Below are 21,624 nucleotides of genomic sequence, written 5' to 3'. Positions count from 1 at the left end.
GGACAGAATTCACAAAGATATTCTGGTTTACGAGGGTTTTGTACGAAGGACAATGTGTTTGACACCAGTTGAACCCACTGCTGTGATGATCATAGATAACAACTCTGCTATTCTATTCTAACGCATCACCATCTGAGGGAGCTGTTGTACATAGAAGTCTGCAAGACACTGAGGATGCCAACCTTTGCTAATATGCTAACTACAACACAATTCCAGCTAGCTATATTAATGTAACAACTGGGGTAAACTGAACAGAGAATTAAATATGTAAATAATCCTGCTTCAATTTTACTAATTTATTTAATCTTTATTTACAGGTGAAAAGAACCAGCTTAGACTAGCATGAATGTCCATGCTCGTTTGTTGCTGGTCAGACTGGTAGAAATGCTGACAAAAATGTTTGCTGTCAACCAGCATGGTCTTTTTGGTGAAGCTGGTTGGCCTCTTGCTGTAGTTAAGAAGCCTGGTGGGGACATCCAAACCACGACATGCTATAACCAGCAGTGCTTGGTGACCATCATCATGACAAGTTTGTGCAACATTCACAGAAGAGTGAGGTACATGTCATGATGTCTGAACATCAGTATGGCTACAATGACCAATTACATCACATTTAAATATTAGCAGCACTTTGAGGTTTGTCTTAAATGTAAAGTGCATTTCAAATAAAATAAATGTAGCCTATTATTATTATTATTATTAGATCCATGCATCTTATTATGCTAATGCATGAAGTCTGCTATTGGTGTTAATTTGTCAAGAAAGCCGTGGAGGATAATGAGGATTTGAAACTTCTTGCTATTGTTCCATGCCAGATGCAGAACATGTCTTTGCCTCTGCTGCCTTACAGCAGGGCTTAAAGTTGTTATTATAATAAAAACCAGCATTATATTTATTTGAGTTGTTATTTTTAACCTTTAATAATACCAGCTGACAGGGCTCTCTGTAGCCTATGTTTACAGCATTAGGTGAGATTTTCTTTCTTGCGAAAAATGAACATGTACCTAACTGTACCTACTATTTACTAAAATGAGTCGATATTGAATCAAGATCAGAATCAAACCACAAGAACTGAATTGAAATAGTAAAATTTGTATCAAGCAATAATAAAAGCAGTAGCTTACCATGCATTGCACCAAATGTTTTGACATTCACAATAGCTTACAATTATTGTGATGCAAGTTTTGCATCCCCCCCCCCCCAATCTGCCGACCAAAAGTTGGCAGTCCTAGCAAAGGCAAAACACAGTAAGTATGCCAACACTAATAGTGAGAAATTTTCACATTATCAGCAGACTAACCCTAACCCTAAAATAACCTTTTTTGAAGATTCCCCCCCATTTAAGGACGTCCTCAAATGTCTCGATAATGAGGTTTTGTCAGATTTAGCTCGCTTCTGAGGACAATGTTGTCCTCAAACATTAGCTATTTGTATATGCAAAGGGAAGAAAGAGATGTGAGATTCAGAACATAAGTAAGTTATCTCAGTTGAGAAAAAGGCGGGACAAACTGGAAGTCCCGCTCTTTTTTTTTAGTTTGAAGGAGTGGCTAAAAAACGTCCCTTACTAGATTGCACCACATTTTTGTCTAAAGCTCTCTCTCCCTTTCACTCCATCTGTCTGTGTTAGATGACGTACTCAAGAACCATCTGGGAGAATCAAACCATAATTTTTCTCCATTAGAAGATCGATTTGTTGTCTACATTGAAGACAATTGTCAAGTGTCAAAAAGGTAAGGAGACTATAATATCATTCAAATATTCTCTCAGCAGTATATTCGTCCAAAATAACAGTTGTCAAACAGTTTCTTTACATAGAGTCACTAGTTAATAATTCATCTGTTTCTTGATTAATTGTTAGCACCATTCATGAGATCTCCTCAGCTACATCAGAAGGAAGTAGGGAGACCTACGCCATGTGGCACATGGCAGCTAGAGCCGAAAGCAGCAATAATTCATGACAGAAGCAGTTCAGAACAATCACACAATTGTCTGTAGGTTCACATGGATCTTTACACTGTTTCTTCATTTAATCATAGGAGAATCATATTAAATATGTATTTCACGCATACTTGCCATTGTAGATATTACAATGTGTATATAGACTTTCTAGACTTTAAAATATTAAATGGCACGCATAGTTGATATGGATTATGAATTGGGATATTCATCACTAAGCATTTTCTACCTCATACTCAAACACAAACTACAGATTCACATGAGTTACGTGCGTTGTGTAAAGGATGTGGAGTAAACTGAGGTTGAAGTGATGAATGGAATTAGGTTGATTATTATACAATGCACCACATTTCCATAATGCACTAATTTCTGTATAGGTTATTTAATTTTTCACATACATTCACAGCTTCAAAAGCCACTTTACTGGTTTGAAATGCGTCATACCTGTAGCATTTTAGTTCCACTTTGTCATAAATGTGTTTAACGTCAACAAGGCGTAATGGTACTCTGTGACCGGTTATGTCAGTGAATGTTGGCCAAAGCTTTCCAGGAGAGCCTGTTCTTGTTAGATATCAGTGTGTATCTTGAGGTGGATCTCAATAGTGTTCAACTGAATTTTTTAGAATATGACGTCTTAGATGACGTTTCCTCTTACATAAAAAGTACAGACTATTAGAATGTAGTGTTTTGACTCCTGTATAAAGTTTTATTTCACCCACAAGGCCCTGCGACAGAAGCATTCTGTGAGTGAGGGCCACATGTACTGTATATGAGTCATATAAGCTAGTTCCTGTCTGACGCTATAATCTTTGTGTAAGAACATCCTGTTTGATGACGATAATCACACAACATTTTTTAATATCAATCTCTTTATTACCTAAAAGTAAACACTTGTGACCAAATGGCCACATGTCTGCAAATACGGGCATACTGTCTTGAGTGGGCTATGTGTGTGTGAGTGAGAGAAATACTGTCTTTCATACACTGCCTTTTTCTTTAATATTTCTTTAAAATGTTATACTTTTGCAGTCCTTAATTGAACGTACAATGAAGCATGACTGAACATTAAATACATGTGCTACTTTCATGACTGACATACCAATCACTGTGATATATTTTCACTAATGCACTCTTGTATGCTAATGCTGTTAAGTTCAAATATTATGTTAAACGTTTTTAGAATCTCAACAGTAAATACTTTAAATACGCCTGTCAAACCAACACAATCTCATGGCAATTCATAACTATTTTATGTTTTGGCTTTTGACTGTGATGTTTTGACTGTGTGTGTATATATATATAGCATTTGACATGGTTCATAATTTTCATCAGTCAGTCAAATATTTTGCCCAAGAACTTTATGGCAGATAGATTGGGCCCGGTTGGGCCAGGGGTTCAAATTTGTGTATACTATTATACCAGTGAAACATCACCATTTTCAGGTACAGAAATTGAATAAAGTAATCAAATATAAAAGAAAACTACATAGTCTTCACTGTATACATTAAAGGTTCTCTAAGCGATGTCGGGTGACGTCACTTCTTGTTGACGTTTAAAGTATTGTCAAACAAAACGGAGGCTAGCTAGACCCTCCCTCCTCCTCATCCGCGCACTAACCCCCCAAACCCCGCCCCCAAGTCCTTCTTGTCGGTGATTGGCTGGAACTGTTTGTCATGTTTCGTGGAGCGGGTTAGCCCAGTTTGTTTTTGTTGCTGTTTGTGGAGCCTGGGCTGTCTACAGAGATCGCGTTTCTTTACAGTGTGTTCAGGGGACAGGCAGCCAGCGGTTAGTGAGGAGATGTTTGCTGTATGTGACAAAAAATGTTTTGGCCTAAAAAAACGCGTGACATCGCTTAGAGCACCTTTAAATATAGATTGATTCCTTATAAAAGTTACAAAAGTTATTCAGTCAAAGGCAATTGGTGAATTTCTCTTTATCTTTTGTTATTAGATTAACATTAAGTACAAAGACAGCAGCAGGAATATTAGGTTGCCGTCACTTTAAGAGCTGCACGTATCCAATATACGGTTATGCGCTTTCTTTCTCAACTGTTTATATTCACTGAACACAGAACTGACTATGTTTCACAAGGATACTCGCCGATACGGGCCTTTTGACAATTTTGTGTGAATTTCTCCATTCAAGTGCAAGAAGATGAGAAAGAGAACTCAATTTATTAGGCTTGCGCTCTGTCTAAAGGGCAGCTTTCTGGGCGCGCACTTCGAATGATAGAAAACTTCTTGAAAACATCATGTGATTACCGTGCCGCTTTCCTGTAATAATGTAGGGAACCACACTTATACATAAATATAAAATCATAAAAAAATACATTAAAAAATCATGTCAAAGTTCATGTTTTTACTTATACGATTTAGTTTTAATCCATATGACGCATGTGTGCTGAGTGAGCGATCAGCAAGCAAGAGCATGCAACAGAAGTCCTCTCTCCCTGAGTACATGTACAAACATGAGATCAGTATCAGGCCCAATTCCGATAATGATATCGGTATCGGAATCTTTTGTTTAAACTAAAATTCCACACACTTTCTTTATATGACTTAATGAATTAGGAATAAATTATTTATAAAAACATATCAAATCAATTGTCCAGCGACAGGGTTTATAAAGCAGCATATAAAAAACTATCAAAAGGGATTTGGACATTGTATTTGGACAAATTATCAAAGAAGTGTTTGAATTAACACAGTGTGCAATGACTAAAAGTGTTGTTCCAGGTCTTACAGGTATGTTACTGTAGCAAAGTTCGTTATTGTGGGAAGAAGGAGGCGGGAACCGGCGGACATTCAAAGACTTTAATAAACTTAAAATAACAAATACAAAATTAAAGACAGCAGCCCCTCACGAACGACTGCTGTTACATATTGTATAACAAAACACAACATAAATCCAGGCCTGGCCTCTCTCGATCTTCACTGTCATCGCTCCTTCTTTATGCTTCCGCTCCTCCGTGAGAGATACGAGACCGGTGCGTCGCGTTCTCTCACGGCCCTCGGCCTCGTCCTGCTCGTCACAGACAGTTACCTTTAAAAAGCCCTGATCTCCTAATCTCATTACTTATGACAACACACACACACACACACACACACACACACACACACACACACACACACACACACACACACACACACACACACACACACACACACACACACATTTCCATTGACATAATGATTTTTATACTGTGCAAACTGCATTCTATCCCCTAACCCTTCCCATAAACACAAACCTTATGGAAAACATTAAGTTAAAAATTTTCAACAACAAAAGAAAGACAAAAAAGGGACACGATTTATTATGATTTATAGCTGTTTTCGTCATGGCGACCAAAAATGTCCCTACAAGGTAAAAAAAAAAAATCCTACACAAGGATAGTAAAAAAATTACTATCCTTGTGAGAACATTTGGTCCACACAATGTACCAGGACCACACACAGACACACAATCCCCTAATGCCTTTTCCCACCCCATACTCAACTTTACTCCAGCTATATGAAACAATCAAACTTACATCATATTTACAAAACTCTGCAGATTTACTACTTTTAACCTGTGTTAATATAGCGGACTCATGCCAGAGCGTCCCTAAATATAGACATCCTTCATCCCTTCACTCATAACTCATCGGAGTTAATCTCCTGCTCCTCCCCCACACAGGTGAGCTCTGCACATGCCACACAAGCTGGACAGCTTCACTAAGGTAACACAGGAAACAAACTAATGAATGAAGACTCTCTAGTACACTACCTAGCTACACTTTTAGAGACTTTTGACTTTTGAAAGGTTTCTCTTTTTCTCAAAGTGGTGAGTACTTCCTCAACTGCCTATTTCTTTGGAATAAAAGCATGTGTTTATACAAGGGTGTGTTAGGGGGGTTGGTTCTGTTTCAATACAGATAAAGTCTTGCATCAGACAAGAGTCATGTGGTCAAGACTTGCCTCACAGGCTAACTTCCCATGCTTTACAGTTTCTGTATTTATTAATTTCATGCTTTATTTCCCACCAATTGTTTGTTTTGGCAGCAAATTAGATGGTTTGTCAAGAGTAACTATTGCATTAACCTCTTTTCCATAGCCATATTTTTCATTATAACCAAACAGCTACAGACATTCGGCGATGGAACGCTGTTAAAGGACACTTCTCTTGAACTGTATCTTTTGTTGTATCGCTCTTACTTTAAACAAGCACATAATATATTGTACAGGTGGTCTTAAATGTATAGTGTTTTGAGTGGGCAATTGATTTGCGGCTCAAAATTAAAATAAAGTGGTATTTTATCTTCACATATTTTGGACAGTTTGACCACTAAACAATGACCAGCTGTGCTTGCCACGCTTTTGGCAGGGAAGGACTTAAACTATTCAGGGAATTCTGCATCAAAACCTAATAAAGCACTGAGTGGACAGACATTTTGCCTTATTAAGGCAACTGCAAGTATCCTTTCATTCCACATGTAAATGACAGATTAAGACTTAAGTATTTCCTGACCTACAAGCTCCGACACATTTTTCACATTGTTTCCTTGAGAGTGCAAGCTTACGAAGGGTTGCATCAGCCATGCTTAAACTGAGTTTACACTTAAAAGATGCCTTATATGATATACACGCATATATTTATAATCATAACATATGCTGCACTGCCCTTTCTGTGGTGTCTATCATCATTTCAAACCACACACAGAGAGAAAGTTTCACTAGCTTCATTCTTACCTTTGTGAAAAATAAATCTGCTTAATGTGCACCTTAGTGTACTTTAAATCGTAAAAGTATATATATATTTAAAACAGTGCTTTCAAATAATATAATATAAAAATAAAGGCCAAGTGTACTTAGAGATGTTTCTTAATAGTTTAATATTAGGGACCGTAAGGAAGTCATTCGTAGGTTGAATTTCATAGTGGCTCTGTGACACTATGAAAACATTGCTCTGTTAATTTGAGACAAACCGATCTGTAGAACCTGGAGGAAGCTATCTGTTAGCACAGGGTTAGCACAGGACCATTTCCACCAACAAGACTCAACAACAATGGCTCAACCAAAAGCAAGAATTTGGGGGGTGGGGTTATCCATTCAGCTGACCAATGGCAACAGGGGAAAACAGTCATTAGCTGAATTCGCATTAGCGTAATACTTTGCCTGCCATGTATTTATATTTATACACGGTTGACCTTTAATAAAACACTTTGGGAAGATCTGAACATATTTCGTTTTCAGGTTGAGAATACTGCTGTAAGCCTGAACTTGCATGTAATTACACCTCCCACAAATTCAAATTATAGTGTATTTTTACTTTGTTTATTTACTTTGATACCAATCTTTCATTTGAAAGCCATGTTTCTAGTATCTGTAAAACAACATTCTTCTATCTTAAGAATATAAATGACGACAAATGCTCTCAATGACAAATGCGGTAAAGTTAGTTCATGCATTCATGACCTCAAGGCTAGATTATTGTAATGCTCTACTGGCTGGTTGTTAATAACAAACTCCAGCTGGTCCAAAACACAGCAGCTGTGTTCTTAAAGACTAAACAAGTAATACGCATGTGCATGCCGTCACCGTTTTCACAAATTTGAGTTTTTGAAGTTTACACAGAGATGATAATGGTTTTTCATGTAAATGAACGGCCAGAACGCATTAAAAGTTTTCTGTTTTCAGTTGAAAACGGTGTCGTGTAGTTATTAAGTTAATAACTAATGATTTTTACAACGGAAATGAATCAATTAAAAACTTTTTTAAGCTAACGTTAGAAATTACAGCCAAAACTATCTTTGTTGCATTCCTTTCCTATTATCACAGTAAAGTGGCTTTGAAACAATCTCTATTGTAAAAAAGCGCTATATAAATGAAGGTGACTTGACTTGACTTTATAATAATCAAGCTTTAAATATGATTAAAAACACAGAGCTGCAGAATAGCTACTGCTCACAGCTAACTTATCAGTCTGAATTAGTGATGAAGGGGGAAAATACGCACATACACAGCTGTTTTATATCAAGACTATCTTTCCAGTAGGTGTCTTTCTAGCAGCCAGTAATGCTCTGAGGAATGTTTTTACCATTACTTTTCCCCTGCCACATCTTCCACCTTTTTTTGTATTTATGTGAAGATTATGCTCATGTTGCACATTCTTTATTTTCCAGCTTTTGGACACTTCACACTGCACCTTTTTTCAGCAACGCATTGATGTTTTACAATCATTTCAGTTCTCAATAAAATGATCACTGACCCCAGAACCCTTTTTCTGTGTTTCAGATTGTGTTTACAGAGCTTGACCTTATATAGACAGTGTTCATTGGAGAGTTGTTAAGTGTAGAAGCCTAAAATGGAGGTACAGAAAATGTCAAACGGTCACCATGATCTCAGCCCTGACAAAAGTCCGGAGAGCGGGTACGTTTCCACACCAACACATTCATGAGGAACTATCTCAGAAACTTCCTTCAGCAATGTACCTTTCTCTCTACCAAATCATATTATGAAGTTCATGCTTTAAAAAGTCAACTCATATCTTTTTTACCCTATAAACTATGCAGCTTAAAGCAAAACTTTGTTTGAAAGTGTCTATGTATATTCAACTTGTGAAGTGTTTAAGCAGCCGTCTCAACTTTTAATAGTCTTCGAAGCATTAAAAAGATTAATAAAAACTAAAAAACAAGATATTTCTTATTTTATATATTATTATTATTTTATATATATATATATAATATATATATAGGCTTATATATATAAACATTTGTTGAGGGGTTGAATTAAAATAAGAAATATCTTATTTATATAAGTATATTATCTATTTATATATATATATATATATATATATATATATATATATATATATATATATATATATATATATATATATATATATATATATATATATAAGAACCAGGATTCTCTCTGTCTAGAAGTACCTGAATTTATTTTTTTAATTAATATTTTCAGCGGTTTTATTTATATTTGTGATTTTTTTTTTGCATTTTCGTGTGCGTTTTAAAAAAAGAATCTTAAATAGTTTTAACTTATTTTCATTTGTTTTATTTCTGTTTTAGTTTTATATCTTAAACTTATTTAAGTTTTTCCAGCTTCATTTCAGTTTACAAAACTATTTAATAGTTTTTGTTTTTGTTAGCAGCACTGAATATTAAGAGTCCTGCTAAAATTTCAAAACGTAATTCATTGGCTGTGTCATTGCCTGTATGAAACAGATATTAAAATGTATCATTGTAACTTTGCATAAAAAACAATATTCCTTTTGCTTTTATTACACAGATTTGATGGCCTTGAAAACATAACAGAAAGCGAAACGTTCCTCCACGATAAAAGCAATGGAACAACTAATTTTACAGATGTGAGTACGCAAATGTCATCATTTACTTCACAGAAACATACAAGTAGGGGTGAAACTGATTAGAAGATTGATTGAAACAAACACAGACGCTATAATTTCTAACTTCTCCATCCTTAAATTTGTTTGTGGAGTTACACATAAAAAGTGAAACTACCCTTCAGGCTAAAGAACCCTATTCAGTTAAATAGGTTCATGACTAATACATCATTCATCTTTTATTCCAGTTTGAGGGAAAGACTTCTTTCGGGATGTCTATTTTCAACCTCAGTAACGCCATTATGGGCAGTGGAATTCTGGGACTGGCTTATGCCATGGCCAACACTGGAATCATCCTTTTTGTGTAAGTCAAACTACACTTGCAATTATGCATGCATTTGGGTTGATTTGATGTATAATCAAAATAAAGGTTATTGAAGGTGTGATATGGCAAAAAGAAGCTCTACTGTTTCTTTTATGTCAAATGTACTGTGAGTAAATCCCATTTGAGTTGAAGAGCCTTTCTAGTCTTTCTGATACATCTGGTCCAAAGTTACAAATATAAACAGAACATTTCAAGTCTAGAGAGGTGGAATAACGCCTCTCTTTGGCATTTGGCTGCATTTTATTTTAAGCACCGTAGAGCACACCTTCTTATACAGGACTTCTGTTAGTATGCTGGAATGTGTGTGTTGCATATGCGTGTCTGAGTTCAGCTGAGCATTAAGGCTTCTTTGTGTCCATCTACATTCAACTGTAGGCATATGCTTCCATACTCCAGTGTGCCTCTGTCACGTACACATGTGCCAGCCACATCCAGCCTTACAAATACTCAGTCAATACAAAGTCAAATATTTGCATGTTTTTTTCTTCCCTGAGGTATCGTGTAACAAAAGGGAAGAGTCTCTGCTAAATATATTTACTTCATTCTTTCATTTTCATTGCTTGAATAAATCAAGTAGGCATACACTCAGTTCTGAAAGCAAACAGGCTATGAAAACTACAAAAACAGCAAAAATAAAATAATATTTATTGATAGGACAATTGCTAATCCTTGTGAACGATCGGGTTTTATTGTGTAGGGAGCTTTAACGTCACCTTGTCTATGATGTGACACGCACATGTACTACCCTCACAGATCAGATTTAGAAGGGTTATAAATAGCCTGCTGTAATTGAATCAAAGCCTGACTGTCTGTCTGTCTGTCTGTCCATCTCAAATAGGCTTTTAAAGCAGCTTGTTGTACAAAAAATAGTTTGCTAATCTCAACAGCTTCTCTGCTAAAAGGAAAACACTCCTGCCAATCATAACATTCAGCAATATGCAATTACAGATAGGCCTATGTCTAAAAGACACTAGGGGGAAGTGTTAACTAGAAAGCGTCTTTGTTTATGTTGCATACCTTTATCGCAGAGATGTGTGTGACAGTGTTTTTGTGGGTTGTAGGCTACTACGAAGAAAAACACGCCTGAGCTTGTCTAATGCGTCATTAATGAGATTAGAGGTTAGATGACTCGACGACTTGCGGCGGTAATAATATCTCTGATGAAACTGTACTTTGCGGCACCTAATCGTGATTAAATTAGCACCTCTGAAAGTCAAAGGACAGATTGGTGAGTCTGATAATCTGTAAAATCAAAAGGGCAAGATTTGATCATATAATAAAATAATATTTTGGGGATAAGACTTCTCTGAATACCCATCTATGCAGGAGATTAAAGGGATAGTTGTCCCAAAAATCACCCTCATGTTGCTCCAAAGCTGACTTTTCTTCTGTGGGACAAAAAATGTTTAGTTTTTTTTTGTCTATACAATGAAAATCATTGGGGTTCAATGTTGTTTTGGACCCCAGTGACATTCTTCTTTTCTGCTCAGAAAGTCGTAGATTTGAAATGACATGAGTGTCAGTAAATGATGACATTTAATTTTTGGGTGGACTACATTTAAGTATACAGTAAGAAGTTACTTTTTTCTGTTGTTGTTTATAGTTTCATCATTTGAGTTACTTGTTTTCAGAATCCTGTTGATAAGCATCGCTCTTCTCTCTGCCTACTCCATCCACCTGCTTCTGAAGAGTGCTGAAGTGGTTGGTGAGAAACATCTTCTCTCTAATGTCTTCAAAGGCAATCCTGATAGCATGAAAAAAGCATCTCACCTTTCCATTACGTTTGTTTGTGTGTTTAGGGATCCGTGCATATGAACAGCTCGGGAACCGTGCATTTGGTACACCTGGGAAAATCTTAGCAGGATGCGTTATAACATTGCACAACATTGGAGGTAAAATTAAATGCATTATTGCTGTCAGTAGTTATACACTCTAAACAATGCTGGGTTGTTTAAACCCAAATTTGGGTCAAATGTGGACAAACCCAAATGTTGGGTTAAAAATGTAATTTAACATTTTAACCCAACTTCAACTTTCACTTTCAACTGTAATTTTTTTAATTACATTTTTAACCCAACGTTTGGGTTTGTCCATATTTGACCCAAATTTGGGTTGAAACAACCCAGCATTTTTTAGAGTGTACTCATGAAGTCATAAGACATCACGGCTGATAAATCAAAATCAGTGATAACCACATAAAGCAATATGAGTGCTGATCACAACAACACTAATTGTGTTCTATCTTTGATCCAACAGCAATGTCCACGTACCTGTTCATTGTGAAGATAGAGTTACCTCATGTTATTCAGGGTCTTATGGAACTGCCAGATGACTATACGTGAGTACCAGAACATAGTACTGATGCTGATGTGCCAGATACAGTGGGGTCCAAATATGAGACCATGATAAAAATCTAAAACAAAACATGTAAAAACAAGGGTTCTGAAAAAGCCAAACCAAAAAATGTTTTGGGCTATTTATTGTGTACTATTTCTAAGTCACTAATCAAATAAGCACATTTGTGGCTTTTGAACCCCACTGTATTTCCTTTTCATTTCTTTTTTACATTTTTAATTCTCTGTGTACATGGTTAAAACACTCTGACTGCTTTTTATAGTCATATGATCACTCCTATTAGCATGACATTTTGTGTAAAACACCTTTTTCTCTTTGTCAGTGCATGGTTCGTTAATGGGAAGTATCTCATCATTATCGTTAGTGTCGGAATCATTCTTCCCCTGGCATTTATGAAACGACTCGGTACGTTCCTGCCACTTTTCCCTTCATTCATTCATTTTCAGTTTTCTCCCTCTGTCATTCTATTTTATTTCATAATAACCATAATCTCAATCAAACATTTACACACCTGCACTAAAGATCTATGTTGAGTGTCTTAAATGAGTCCAGACGGTTTTAAATTCAAAGTGATTTAAGCCAGTCACATTGTTTGGCGAAATTTCGCGTAAGGGCGAAAAGATCCCCAGGCACATAATTTTGCTAATTTTAAGGTGGTCACGTGAAATAGCCACACTGACCAACAGAAGGCTGCTTGGTTCAAAAGTGACTAAATTTTGTTAATGTGACCGCACCATTATAGTGCATTAAAGATAAAACATTTTATCAGTACACACCTTGGAACCCAATCGAACCCATAGCCTGAAAAATTGGTATGAATATGTACATGGATTTATCATGTATTTATGCTTTTATTTTAGGGTATCTAGGCTACACCAGTGGCCTCTCCCTCAGCTGCATGGTCTTCTTTCTCATATCTGTAAGTCAACTCTCCCATCTACTTACATATAAAGACACCAACAGAAACAAAACTAGCCCAGTGACCCTATACCAAATATCAAAACTCAAAATTTGCCACTCCCATACCTAAAATACATTTTTACATTCATTGTTGTGCATTTTACACAATGTCAAAATTACTATATAGTAGTAATCACTATACAGACCCTCCCTCACAAAACTCAAATAGCCCATTTCAAATCAAGCACTTCAGGCAGTACAAATTATGCAATATCAAACATTTCACCCGCTGAAAAAAGAAGAAGAAAGAAAACACTGCAGCATTTTAAAAGTAGCCCAATTCCATGGGAAAACCATAGATTGGGACACTACATTAATCATGTCATTGTGACAAATGAATGCATCTCTCCATTGTGTCTTATTAGGTCATCTACAAGAAGTTTGTCACAGGGTGTCCTGTAGAACCCAGCAAAAATGGCACTTTTCTCAATGAAAGCATATACAACTCCACCGCTGACACTTGTGAAGCTAAATTTATAACTGTCAACCCAGAGGTGAGAGATATCTACTGCCAATCTTATTATCAGGTGTCCTTTTGGCTTTACTTCAAACCCAATGAATTAATCTGTTAATTTCATGTTTGTTTTTTAAATCACAGACTGCTTTTACCATTCCCATTATGGCGTTTGCTTTTGTGTGTCACCCTGAAGTGTTGCCCATTTACACAGAACTAAAAAAGTAAGGCTGTAATTGCAGTTTTGTTGATTCACATTGCCATTTCACATTCATTCACATTTTAAATGTATTAATAGATTTGCATCTTTGTCTCCTTGTTATTTCAGTCCAAGCAAGAAACGCATGCAAAATATTTCTAATATCTCTATTTTGGCCATGTTTGTCATGTACCTGTTGACTGCCATCTTTGGCTACCTCACCTTCTATGGTAATAAGAACTTCACAAATTTACGAAATACCATATATCATCAAAGTACCAACATTTGTGATATTTAAAAATGTTTTAACAATCGGTATGTATCTACATATGTTTAGCAAAAGTGAACTCAGAGCTTCTGGAGATGTACAGTAAAACAGACACCCTGATGCTGTGTGTTCGGCTGGCTGTGCTGATGGCAGTGACACTGACCGTTCCTGTGGTTCTTTTCCCGGTATATTAATTTTCCTGGCTCATTAGTAATTGCTTGCATGTAATTCCTCTCATCATCTTGCTGGTTGATTGTTGACAGTGCTGCATTGTCTTTGTCTAGATCCGCCGTGCCGTCTTGCAGCTTCTGTTCCCTGAAAAGCCCTTCAGCTGGGTGCGTCACATCTCCATCGCCGTGTGCCTCCTCTTTGCCGTCAATCTTCTCGTTATCTTCGTGCCCAACATTCGTGACATCTTCGGCTTCATTGGTGAGTCAGATTTGCAGCGTAGAGGATTTTAATGGTCACATTAATATGCAGAATTCAACTGATTCATTTTTCTTTTAGGTGCCACATCTGCTCCCAGCCTCATTTTCATATTGCCAGGAATATTCTACATTTGCATCGTCCCCAAAGAACAGGAGCCGTTGAAATCTCGGCCAAAGATCCAGGTGAAAATCAGACAGAAAGTTACTTCACTCTCACAGATCTATGGCTTCTTTTTTTCTCACTTCCATTTATGTTTTCCAGGCGATGGTGTTTGTGACACTGGGTTTCATCTTCATGATTATGAGTATTACGTTCATCATAGTAGAGTGGGTGACTGGAAAGAAGTCGATGGGTGGACACTGACACAACTGAATCCTAAAGACCAAATACAGAACACACAGGCCTGAACCTGCAACCAGTGACCCAGGTTCAGTTTCATTTAGCTTGATAAATATCAAATCAGATAACTCCTTAATTTCAATAAGTCCAAAATTAAAAGGTTTTCAAGGAGGCCAGTTACCAAAATCCAAGAAGAATTCAAAAAAAAAGAAACCCTGCTTGGTAACAGATATTCTTGACATGTTATAGCCATGATGCTCTAATAACATATTGCTGTTATGACTGGCAAATGGAACTTCCTAAATTACATGAGGAAAAACTGTGAAACTATGATGAGAATTCACTCATCTTTATTGCCAAAAGTGTAAACATGCAGTTTGAAGTCTACCTCCTACTAAACAGAGCAATTTTACAGTGACAGAGACAGTTTGTGTTTTTTTTTTTTGATCAGTGCATATTTTGGGATCCAAAAGTCTTTCATTAGTCAAAATGCTTTGTTCCGTTCATTACAAATTATATTATTAGCATAACATTTTAAGTGAAACATTTGTGCAAAATCGGATGATCCTAAATCTATCTTAAAGGTCCACCATGTAACTTTTGACCCTAGTGGTTAAAAAACAAAACAGACAGAACATTGTTTTGGTTGTGCTTCGGCTCTGCGTGACTGTGGATGAATATGCTATCCCGCTGCTCATAAAACATTCACTACTATGCTTAAGAGACAAGCAGTTTAGATGGAAAGGATCTTAAGCTGACTAGCTGAAGAAGTTACTGTAGCTATACCTATTAATAGACACGGTACTTCCTTGAAGATAAATCTCAGTACAGCGCTACAACAACCATAATGAAATGACCCTTTACAATAGATAATGCTTTACAATGAACTCCGGTAGACTACATAATGGTTTATCTGTTCAATAAAATACCTTACTCACCAGTTGAGCAATAAAAACGGCATCTCTGCGTCACTTTTATAACATTCCAAATACGAAATAGCTACCTCAGTTCTCTCCAAGACAATGATGATTCCCATTGTATTAAGATCTCTGTTGAGTTCTCTTTTTGCCAGCAGACTCTCCTCTATTCTACGTTTTTTTTTTTTAAACGAGAGAAAAACACGGGTGATTCCCCGGAGGTTCGAGATGTAGCAGCTCTATGTCAACCTTTCTCGCTCGCTTCGACAACTATGCCTCTCTCACACCATCCACGAGTCGAAAGAGCCGGAGCAACTTTTCTCTATTTACGGATATGAGAAGACACGCACGGGTGACTGACGTATAGTAGGCCTACTCAATGTCCCGCGAGAACCATCCCGTCAGGTCTAAAATATAAACGCTTATTATAGGCTCACTTTATCATAGTGAATCAGGGTAAGACAAAAAAACAGTTTTGACAGAATGATTGAAGGTGTATGAACAAAAAAAGTTACACAGTGTACCCGTAATGTTATCTTTTTTTCTTTTATTTATTTTTTTAATCCCAAAACGTTCTATTTTCATATTTGATTTTGAATCCCAGATATTCAATTTGGTCTCAGACCTTTGGAACCCACTGTATGTGAATCTCAGTTAACTTTATTTGTGATGAATGATATATATAAAAATACCGTGTATAATTTTATTTAAATAGGAAAAGTGTACAGTTTTGTGATGAATTTCAACATTATCTTTAAGGACAATGCTTGAATGTTAGATGAAGATCCTTAAGTAAATGTATTGTATGTATTGGTACATGTCTTGTTACACCAATCAAACAAATGAAATCTACAGTATGAGATGTCTTACAGTACATCAACAGTGTTAGTGCAGTTCTTGCCGCTGTCATATGACAACATTTCTTTACTCTGTTTTAGAGAGGTGAAGGAATACTAATTATCTTGTAGTGTTCAAGAAACACAAAACACTGTTTTGGCATTTTTCATGTTGTATGTCATTTTGTTTGTTGTATAATTGAAAATACTTTTTGAACATCTTGAAAATGAGCATACTTGATTTCGTTCTGGTTTATATGGTGACATGTTGTTACAGTGACAAAAATTACACTCCAGAAATGGACCGAACAGTAATAAATGCTGTAAATCACTCTATATGAAAGGTCACTATAACACGGCATTGATGGGGGTGTAGAACAGCATTCATTGTCCATAAGCTTACTAAAATGCCTCTGTCACTCCCAATCAGTATCTGTAAGTTTACATGGACCACAACTAAAATTGTTTCATGTTGGACATCATAACTATCATTAATGTTAATGTGTGCGTGTTTTGTATAGTCTTTATGTACATATTGTGTGTGATATGTTGAAATGGGAGAAACTTTATATCAGTTATTGCATATCTGTGTACAACATAGTCTAGTCTTTTTGGACTTAAAAAGGCTCAATTGGACCTGAGTGCTGAGATAAAATGAAACATGTAATACGCAATGAATCAAAAATTTGTGGTAAGCTAATAAAACGATTTAATTTAAATTCAATTACATTTAGTAATTCACATTTCCTCAGGATTGTTTTTTTTAAGTGCCTGACGACTTATGAAATGGAAACAATTCAGCATTCCACAGTTAATGTTCAGAAATACATGTATTTATTGTTGAACACATTGCGCTATCTTGAATAATAAAGTCAAAAGATGGTTAAATGTTTCAAATACTGGTTTTATTATATAAAACTATCATACACTTCAATTCAACAGAAATATGTTTTTGTATTTAGGCAACATCACCCGAAGGCCAGGATTTTTTTACTCACCCTCAGGTTGTTCCAAACCTGTAAAAAAAGAATGTGGGAAACTGAACAGTTCTGACTGGGACACCATTGACTTCCATAGTATTTTTTTTCCTACTATGGAAGTCAATGGTGCCCCAAAGCGGCCTGGTTACTAACTTTCTTCAAAATATCTTCCTTTGTGTTCAGTAGAACAAAGAAATTTAAACATGTTTGGAACAACTTGAGGGTGAATAAATGATGACAGCATTTTCATTTTTGGGTGAACTATCCCTTTCACCCTTACACTGTGTGAAATCCTGTAACACCTTTGTGTTCCCGGTCAAAAATGACCTTGCTTGTAAATCGGTTGTTATTATCTCCAAATATTGTATTCAATTATTTTGTCCGCTTGTTTTCTTTCAATTAGATTTTGTATTTCTTTGTTGAACTGATTGATCGTATAGGCCTCATTGATCAAAAAATTGATTGAAAAAAGCATTATTTGTGGATCAATTTGTCAATATTCAACAATATATATATATATTATTTTTTTTGTATATTTTTATATATATATTTTTTTATTTTATATTTTATATATATATATATATATATATATATATATACTGTATATATATAAAGTGCACTTGACAATAGTGTGTTTTGATGTTTAAACAGGAAGTTTGTTTTGAAATGCTTTTATTTTGTACAAAATGGCACAAAGTCACATTCGTGGTGTTCCCGGTCAAAAAGACGGCCTACAAAAAAATTGCTTATAAATCTCTTGTTATGCTATATTATCACCAAATATTGGATTCAATATTTTTGTCAACTTGTTTTCTTTCAATTAGGACAGGTTTTGTGTGTGTGTGTGCTTATTTATATGATTTACGAGGACACAAATTTTTGTAATGACATGTTAATTACACTGGTATTTATGAGGACATTTCCTGAGTCCTCGTAATTAAAATGACCTAAAAGGGGTTAGTGTAGGGGGATAGATTGTACAGTATAAAAACCAGTACACCTATGGAATGTCCTCATAATGATAGGTGCTCCAACGTGTGTGTGTGTGTGTTCGTGTGTGTATTATCTCTAGTTAATAATAATAATAATAATAATGATAATGTGTGCTAATTAAAGCGTTTCCAGTTGGAAAAAAAAATCTAACCAGGAGATCAGTATTTGCTGTAACAAGGGTGTATTTGCAGAAGGAGAAATTTAGCATTTATTAAAACAAACAAATCCATTTTAGCTAAATTACGAAAAACAATTACACCCCTGAATGCAAAATGTCTTTCTTTTTCTCAAATATTGCCTCAACTAATTATTTTTAACGACTGCAAAACAAAAAGCTGAACAGTTTGGTTGTGTGAGGAACTTTGGTCAAAAGTAAAGCCAAAAAAATCTTTTGCATCTCATTTCCATAATGTTAGGTTTTCATTTCACTTTTTGTTTTATTTCATTTCTTCTTCTTTTTTTAATCACAGTTAGTAATTCCTCATCCCATTTGTTTAGTTTGTTTTCTGTCCTTCATCATTTGTAACATTCAGACAGATATTAGAGGCACGGATGGAAACCAACCAACAGAAGGTTATCTTGGTGTAGTTGTACACTGTAATGTCTGTTCTGACTGCACTAAGAGGTCTTCTGCTCTGATCTGAAAGCAACATGAACATACAGCAGTGTGTCAAGCTGACAAGCAGGCGAGAGAATGAAAATAGAAAAGAAAAAAAAGTGTGGTTGTCCATTTCCTGTGAAAAGCTTTTGTCTGCTGTTGCTGAGAGTAAGAACTAGGAAGAGAAACTCAATGCTCGCTGTTCAGACTAGTCACCGGTAGTGCAGAGGAGATCTCTCGTTCTCTCTCGGGGTCTCTTTCTTTCTCTCGCTTCGAGTGTAACTTTTGAACGGTTTGGTCCATGAGCATATGAGGCCATGAGGCGAGCATCGAAGGAGAAAGGTCAGGAGAATGCGGGCTGCTCTCTGCTCAGTCCACAGGAGAATGAGAGGCTGGAGGATCTGCTGGGCAGGAGGTGTGTGGTAAGTTCAGAGGCCTTCAGTACTAAGGTAAATTTACACTTTAGAGGGAAGATGGAGTGTTTTTCATCATGAAATTGAGACACATCTGTGCAAACGGTGGGCCAAAAGTTTGATTTAAATGCTTTAAAAGACTTATTTATGTGTGTGTGTGAAAATGTATGCATTGAGAAATGGTGTGAAAATGTATGCATTAAGATATGGTGAAATCTGTAGACAAGAAATATTGACCATATTTTTTACCTCTCCTTTTGAGAAGCTGTCATTGATTGAACTCTTTTTTTTATGTGTTTTCCCCCTCATTTATCTGAAATAAGAAGTGAAGCATTTTCACTTAGACCATGTGGAAAAAAAAAACAAATCACACATTTTGTAACTTAATTGAACTTTTAACACTTTTAACTTTTTCACTTTTAACTTAATGGTGTGACTCACATTTAAAAAAAAAATTACCTTACAATATACAGTGAAAAAGTGTAGATTTAACAGAAGCAAAATGTAAAACAGCACGTTTAATGTAAAACAGTGCAGTGTAAATTTGCACTATTCAGACAACACAACATACTGTTAAAGTTATATCAGTACAATTACAATTTCAGAACTCCCTGCGTGACGCATTTCAAATGGTTGTATTTTCTTGAAATATTTATATTTCTTCACATTTTTACTGTAAATTCACTATACCCATTTAAAAAAAAATAAATGTTACGGATTTTTCAGTTAATTATTTAAAAAGAATTGCAGCCACATGTAGCCTAGCCTTTACTGTACATCACAGAAAGCTTTAGGTAAACCAGTGAATCCAAACGTGTTTCTCACTTCTGTATGTGGTTGTTTATTTCTACTTCCTCTGATCATTCCATTATGACACATTCAAGACATCCTGTTGTTCTGTTGTTGGCGACCATTTATGTAGCAGAAGCTTTTATCTAATATACATACACACTAACTATGCAACCATGATGAAGTTGAGCAATCATTATCAAAAGACTGTAGCCTTCCTCTAACAGACCTGTTGTAGATCCGTCAACGCAGGAACTGCCATTTTGTGGGTATTTTTGGTGCTGCTTGACTGCACAGAGTAAAAGCTTTTATGATTAGAGGAAGAAAAGGTGTGAAATTAGCCCTCACTGCAGCTTGAACTGTGGGGTATGACAGGGGAAGTTGCTTAAAGACATTTCCTATCACAGAATAATAAAAAAGCGACTATTATCTGCAACTTTAAGTGTTTGCTCAGCGTTAATTGGTGAAAGTGATTCACAAACAATCATGCATGTGAGAATAATACGCTTTTGTGTGATGCTAAATACAGCCTTTTTTTCTGGTTTTGTCTGCAGTCTCTGTCCTCAGCGGTTGTGCAGTTGCTCATGGCTGTTCCGAGCGAGCCGAACCGCTGGACACCTCAGCAATCTGGAGTAGTGTGTTTCGTCAAGGACAGTCATCAGCGCTCCTTTTTCATCCGTCTCTTTGACCTCAAGGTTTTGAGACCATTTCTCTCTTATCGGCAAACATCGTGTTAACAGCCTAAAGAAATGCATTAAATCTAGTCATTATAATAATCATTATCACATTTTGCATGTGCACGTGTGAATTAAAATCTCAACAAACTGTTTAAAATATCAAATAAAATAAAACAAACTTTTCCCCATGGGTAGTTCTGAACATATTTGACCTGTGTTTGCTTGGGAGAAAACTAAGATGATCTTAGACTTGTTATTTCTCTTCAGGCAGGGAAGCTGGTGTGGGAACAGGAAATCTATAACCAACTAATGTACCAAAGAGTCATGGCTTTTTTTCACACTTTCCCTGGAGATGTAAGTATTTACCTGTTGTAAATCCCAACCTTGTGCGTTATGCTCACTGTCATTATTACAGTTGATTTTAACATGTTTTCACAGTATCAAATAGCAAATTTTTTTTTTTTTTTTTTTTGTGTGTTGAGGAAGTTTTTATTTCTCTTTCCTGTAAAGTTAATTTTGCGTATTACCAACACTTCCTTATAGTACTGTCCACCACAAAACTGTCTGCATTCAGGCAGGCAAAAAGAGCTAAAGTTGCACACAGTCTTTGCATGTATGATGAATTCACACAGTTGTTGCTGACAAACTAGTTGGGCTAATTTTCTGGTTGGGTATTAACCACTGTAAAAAAAAATACTTCCATTTTGTCTCTATTTGAACCATTGACTGAACTATCTA

General features: G+C 35.9%; 3 protein-coding genes across 3 annotated transcripts in view; all 3 read left to right on the top strand.

Moving 5' to 3' along the window:
- tmem9 (transmembrane protein 9) overlaps positions 1-21,624 on the top strand; it is a 196,674-nt gene that overhangs the window by 60,069 nt on the left and 114,981 nt on the right. The gene's annotated exons all lie outside the window — the stretch shown is intronic.
- Positions 1,580-14,717, top strand: LOC130094585 (sodium-coupled neutral amino acid transporter 3-like). Its single transcript, XM_056260921.1, has 16 exons — positions 1,580-1,730; positions 8,229-8,363; positions 9,240-9,318; positions 9,543-9,658; positions 11,311-11,384; positions 11,479-11,571; positions 11,936-12,017; positions 12,357-12,439; positions 12,895-12,953; positions 13,360-13,488; positions 13,593-13,672; positions 13,777-13,877; positions 13,985-14,100; positions 14,200-14,344; positions 14,423-14,526; positions 14,606-14,717. The coding sequence occupies exons 2-16, from the start codon at positions 8,299-8,301 to the stop codon at positions 14,705-14,707; spliced, it is 1,428 nt and encodes a 475-aa protein (XP_056116896.1). The 5' UTR covers positions 1,580-1,730; positions 8,229-8,298; the 3' UTR covers positions 14,708-14,717.
- LOC130094591 (actin nucleation-promoting factor WAS-like) lies at positions 19,096-21,330 on the top strand. The gene is made up of 3 exons (XM_056260932.1): positions 19,096-19,429; positions 20,764-20,904; positions 21,154-21,330. The coding sequence occupies exons 1-3, from the start codon at positions 19,325-19,327 to the stop codon at positions 21,259-21,261; spliced, it is 354 nt and encodes a 117-aa protein (XP_056116907.1). The 5' UTR covers positions 19,096-19,324; the 3' UTR covers positions 21,262-21,330.

This window comes from Rhinichthys klamathensis, unplaced genomic scaffold (assembly GCF_029890125.1).
Source record: "Rhinichthys klamathensis goyatoka isolate OS25496 unplaced genomic scaffold, OSU_Roscu_1.1 h1tg000180l_1, whole genome shotgun sequence".
In the NCBI taxonomy this organism is placed as follows: Eukaryota; Metazoa; Chordata; class Actinopteri; order Cypriniformes; family Leuciscidae; genus Rhinichthys; species Rhinichthys klamathensis.
Note: the sequence above shows the minus strand (reverse complement) of the source record. Positions and strands in the feature narration are given on the sequence as shown.

What these genes read in the sequence shown, in the direction of transcription:
- LOC130094585 (XM_056260921.1), top strand. Translation starts at nt 8,299, where the DNA reads ATGGAGGTACAGAAAATGTCAAACGGTCACCATGATCTCAGCCCTGAC. An exon ending in GACAAAAGTCCGGAGAGCGG is followed by an intron (nt 8,364 to 9,239) that starts GTACGTTTCCAC and finishes TTTATTACACAG; the next exon opens with ATTTGATGGCCTTGAAAACA. An exon ending in AATCTCGGCCAAAGATCCAG is followed by an intron (nt 14,527 to 14,605) that starts GTGAAAATCAGA and finishes TATGTTTTCCAG; the next exon opens with GCGATGGTGTTTGTGACACT.
- LOC130094591 (XM_056260932.1), top strand. Translation starts at nt 19,325, where the DNA reads ATGAGGCGAGCATCGAAGGAGAAAGGTCAGGAGAATGCGGGCTGCTCT. An exon ending in TGCTGGGCAGGAGGTGTGTG is followed by an intron (nt 19,430 to 20,763) that starts GTAAGTTCAGAG and finishes TTTTGTCTGCAG; the next exon opens with TCTCTGTCCTCAGCGGTTGT. An exon ending in TCCGTCTCTTTGACCTCAAG is followed by an intron (nt 20,905 to 21,153) that starts GTTTTGAGACCA and finishes ATTTCTCTTCAG; the next exon opens with GCAGGGAAGCTGGTGTGGGA.